This window comes from Myotis lucifugus, unplaced genomic scaffold (assembly GCF_000147115.1).
Source record: "Myotis lucifugus unplaced genomic scaffold, Myoluc2.0 scaffold_97, whole genome shotgun sequence".
In the NCBI taxonomy this organism is placed as follows: domain Eukaryota; kingdom Metazoa; phylum Chordata; class Mammalia; order Chiroptera; family Vespertilionidae; genus Myotis; species Myotis lucifugus.
Window position 1 is genome coordinate 583,627 of NW_005871145.1, and position 4,809 is coordinate 588,435.

The following is a 4,809-nucleotide window of genomic DNA, read 5'->3' on the forward strand; positions in this document are numbered from 1 at the left end:
CCAGGCACTTACTAAGAAATTCCCATGGCTTTTTTACTCACTTGGTGCCAGTGCCTGGATTACTCATTTAATCTCCACAAACTCTCTCACATAAGTGTTGGTGTTATTCTCCGGACACTATTCACACTGAAAACACTCACACTGTGGGCTAGATTAAAGTTACACCCATTTCTTAAATAAACAAAAAAACAAACAACAACAAAAACCCAATGGACTGAGCTGAAATACTGTGTGGTTAGCTGCCAGTAATGATATTAATAATAACAGTAATGAAAATAATAATTTTGAGTTATTATATGCTAGAAACTCTACTATGCACTCGATATGTATTAACTCACTTAACCATCACTATGATTTTCTTTTTATTTCTAAACCAACAAGGTGTTCAGTTAGGTTTTTGTAAGAAATTTCAGACACCAGTTTGTGAGGATAAAGCCAGTTGATGAGAACAAACACAGAGGGAGGTAGCCTGGAGCTGAGGAACACCTTTAATTTTTGGCTGAAGTTGCAAGTCCATGGCTTTCTGATCAACCTTGTGCTGCTCTGTCCTCTCATATTTCTGTTTCTCTGTGTTGAGGAGCTCACCTTCCTGGTGACTGGGCTGGCACTGCTCCTTCTTCCTGAAATAAGCACCAGTGAGATGTTTGGGGATTTTCACCTCCCCTCTGTGTTTGCTCTCACCAGTGCAGGGGGCTTTATGCTCACAAGATGGTGTACTAAATTTCTTACAAAAAAACCTAATTAAACACTGATATCGGTCTTGCTAGAGATGGTGATGATGAATTTCTGGTGTGTTCTATGCAGGGGAACTTGATTAAGGCACAGAGGTGCAGACATTAAGGCCCCTGCACAGCTGCTTCCGGAAAACCACTCTCTTGACTCCGTGGTGCCCAGGGAGGACAGTCAGAATGATGTTGGCCCACAGTTTTCTCACATGCTGACCAAAGGGCTTCTTGTTGTGGCTCAACAGCTTTGGAGGCACATCTTCAGTGGGGTAGTGTCTAGGCATTTTGCAAAGTGTAAGCACTTGGGCACCACCTTTCTTGTCACTACCAACTGGGTTTGTGACAGCAGCAAGAACTTTCTCCTCTTCCATTTCAATCCAGGATTTAGCTACTGAATACTTCCACTTATGCATGGCCTTTAGGAATGCATAGCCGACCAGGAATATTTGCCAATTCCTCTGACCAGGACAGGGTTTCACCTCTGTGGGGCTTCCTCTTCTTACACATATTACCTTGGGGTTACCCTTCATGACCTTGTCACCAGCATCAGCCTTCTGGGCTCCAGGTTTCTTTTCCTTAGTATCCAGCTTCTCAGCTTCTTCAACCTCCATCTTGCAAGATGGGAAGGAGAGAATAATTTTCTAGGTAAAATCTGTTTTCATTAGGATTCATGAGTAAACCATGGAACCAAGAGGGAAGTAACTTTTCCAAGGCTACAGTTTGTTAGTGGTGGCATTAGGGACATCACTGACTGCAACCTAATCCCCAAAGATGCACTAGTATACTGAAAGAACATATTTGTTAACATAAATGTGTATTAAATAAAAATTCAGGGCAGTGTAAGAAAGGGAAGTGAACATTTTCAAAAAGAGAACCAAGTGCTTTCTGCCAACCTCCTCCTTCCTGGCCATTACTGAGGACTTCAGTGTGGGTAACACCAATAGAAGGCACTGAAAAAGGTTCTGGAAATTAGCATAGAACCTGCTACTCTTGTGTCTTGATGGTGGTTTCATTCGAACTTTTATGGTGTGTCTTCTTCGTAGTAATGGTAGAAATCTAGTGTGACTCTACTTTCTCTTCCCCCAAGGCAGTTATTTTAGAAGCGGGCAGACTTATCTTACCTGTTACCTTCTAAGATTCAGGTAAAGGTGTGTGGATCTAATTCCTATGGGTTCAACATTTTCTAATCCTGTTTGTTGATCCTCCCTCTAGGCTAAAATACCTGCCAGGATGCTCCACTTGCAGGGTCCACAGATGCTGCAGATGCTAGAAAAATCCTTGAGGAAGAGCCTTCCTGAGTCCTTAAAGGTGAGAGTGAGACAACCTCAGGGAGAGAAAGGGTTGTGTATTCTTTTGATACAAGTGGGGAAGAGAATGATCTTTTAAGGAGCAGCTATTTTGTGGTGGAAATTCACTTATGCTCCATCTCATTTACACTCATGCTCACATCACCTCTTTTACAAGGGAGGTATACTATGAAACTTCTTTGTACTATCTTTGCTACTTCATGTGAATAAATTAAAAGTTTAAGAAATAGCTATAGTAAATTTGGCTTAGTAGGTAAAGCTTTGGCCTAAAGCTAAAGGGTCCCTGGTTCTATTCTGGTCAAGGGCACCTGCCTGGGTTGTGGGCTTGATCCCCAGTGGGGGGCATGCAGGAGGCAGCCAATCAATGATTCTCTCTCATCATTGATGTTTCTATCTCTCTCTCCCTCTCCCTTCCTCCCTGAAATTATTAAAAATATATTTAAAAAGAAAAGTTTAAGAAATAGTTTTGTTCATCCATGTCATAGAATGCTCTTAAGTCATTAAAATTATTTTTATTTATTGGAAAAGAAATATGACTAGAATGTATTAAATCAATGGAGAAAAACATTTTAAAATCACATCTATCTGAAATTTTTCAGTTTGTAAAATTTCTTGTGTGTGTTCATGAATAGTAGAAAATCTATTAAAAGATTTTTTTACCTTTTTAAAAATTGAGGTATAATTGACATACATTACATTAAATGTTTATTAAATTCTACAATGGGAGAGTTCATGATTTTTATTCATAAATTTTATTAGTCTGAATATTTTACATTGTGAATATATTTCTAAAAGATACATTAATTGGGCCAAAACACTGACACTTAAAATTGCTTGGCAGAAATACTCATTAGAGAACTTTCAATGATAAAATTCCATGATTTCATAGAAATAAACCTATCCTGATCAAATAAGTTAGTTTACCATTCTTTCCTAATACAGGGGTGGGAAAAGTAGTTTTACAGTTGTGAGTACGTGAAACAGAGTTAATAAAGCTATTGTAATAAGCATAACCTGCATTTTTTTCAGATAAACAACCATAAACCTACTTTTACCAACCCCTGTACATTGACCCTCCCACTTTCTTGTGATGCTGCAGGTTTATGGGACCATCTTCCACATGAACCGGGGAAACCCGTTCAAGCTAAAGGCTCTGGTGGACAAGTGGCCTGATTTTAATACAGTGGTTGTCCGTCCTCAGGAGCAGGTAAGGTGTCAGATATGGAATGAATGTGCATCTATGTATGTATTTGCTAGGTGTTTATCTGCACCTGGCAGTGTGGGAGACCTGGGCATATAGAAATGAATCCCAGGAATAGTAAACAACAACTGGTGGAACGACTGGTCGCTATGATGCACACTGACCACCAGGGGGCAGATGCTCAAAGCAGGAGCTGCTCCCAACCTGCAGGCCCCAGGCCAGCCAAGGCGGGTGAGAGCGGGGACCCTCCTTATTGCCCCACAGGTCGCCCCGCAGAAGGAGGTGACCAGCAGCATTGGGGGGGGGGGTGCTGACTGGCAAGCAGGCTATCGCTGCCCCCTGATCGCCCCACCTGTTGCCCCACATATCGGCCTTGATTGCCGGCCAGGCCTCGGGACCTTACCCATGCACGAATTTCATGCACCAGGCCTCTAGTATAAAATAATATTGAAGAGCAACTATAATTGGAAAATAAACTTTATTATGAAAGGAAGTAACAGGTGGAAAGCTGATTAAAATTATACAGGAGACATTTTCATACTCACTCATTGTTTTAATTTATTTTCAAGACAGGACCCAAACAGAATCCTGGTTATGCTGAACACCAAGCACCCTTCATTATTTCCTTTTTTAATTTAAAATCTTTATTGTTTAAAGTATTACATAAGTCTCCTTTTCCCCTATTGACCTCTCCCTAGCCGCCCCCACCCCTAGCACAATGACCTCTTCCCCTCCCCACTCCCAGTCTGTGTCTCTTGGTTTTGCTCATATGCATGCATATAAACCTTTGGTTGATCTCTTACCCCCTCACCCTCCACACTCCCACATAGGTAAAGTTTGTTTGATGCTTCTATGACTCTGGTTCTATTCTGTTTCCTCAGTTTATGTTGTTCATTATATTCCACAAATGAGTGAGATCATGTAATATTTATTTTTCTCTGACTGGCTTATTTCACTTAGTATAATGCTCTCCAGTTCCATCCATGCTGTTGCAAATGGTAAGAATTCCTTCTTTTTTACAGTAGAGTAGTATTCCATTATTTCTTGCCTCTAGTTTATGGCAAGAGAGGCACCCAATGGAAGATTGTGCTAATGTAAGATTATGTTGATGGCATAGACAAAAGGCTGATCTTCTGTTAAAAATATTAAAGCAACATTTCTCAGATTCGACATCTTTATTGGTGTGACTCAAACCCTAGTTCCATTGTTAACTCTTAACCTATGGAGAAAAATTATTTTCTATCTTTTAAAAATATCAACCTTGAACCACATCAACTCACTAGTGCTAACTCGCAACTTCTCCTTGTGGTACTGCATTCCCATTGAGAGGCTGAATGGTATTTTAACCAACTGTCATCAATAAAGTCAATAAAATAGGGCATTTAAAAAATTATATGTAGTAGAGGTTGCAGGGAAAAGATCAGAAATGCTTCCTGGTGGAAAATTTACCAAGTCATGATAATAGGGTGTGTGTGTTTTTTATAGAGATCAGACAGAGTCAAGACAGGACTTCATCCAAAGCAAACAAATTACAAATTGTGAGACATAATGTCTAAAACAACACAGTGATTTAGGG

At 40.2% G+C, this 4,809-nt stretch overlaps 1 protein-coding gene and 1 pseudogene across 5 annotated transcripts in view; one reads left to right on the plus strand and one right to left on the minus strand.

The window, feature by feature from the left end:
- LOC102441742 (glycine N-acyltransferase-like) overlaps positions 1–4,809 on the plus strand; it is a 16,993-nt gene that overhangs the window by 6,544 nt on the left and 5,640 nt on the right. For all 5 annotated transcript variants that reach the window (XM_023756556.1, XM_023756554.1, XM_023756555.1 and 2 more), the window contains 2 exons: positions 1,938–2,033; positions 3,132–3,239. In XM_023756556.1, coding sequence (XP_023612324.1) covers positions 1,956–2,033; positions 3,132–3,239 — 186 coding nt within the window. In that variant the 5' untranslated portion in view covers positions 1,938–1,955. The remainder of the gene's footprint in view (positions 1–1,937; positions 2,034–3,131; positions 3,240–4,809) is intronic.
- Positions 349–1,336, minus strand: LOC102441127 (annotated as a pseudogene).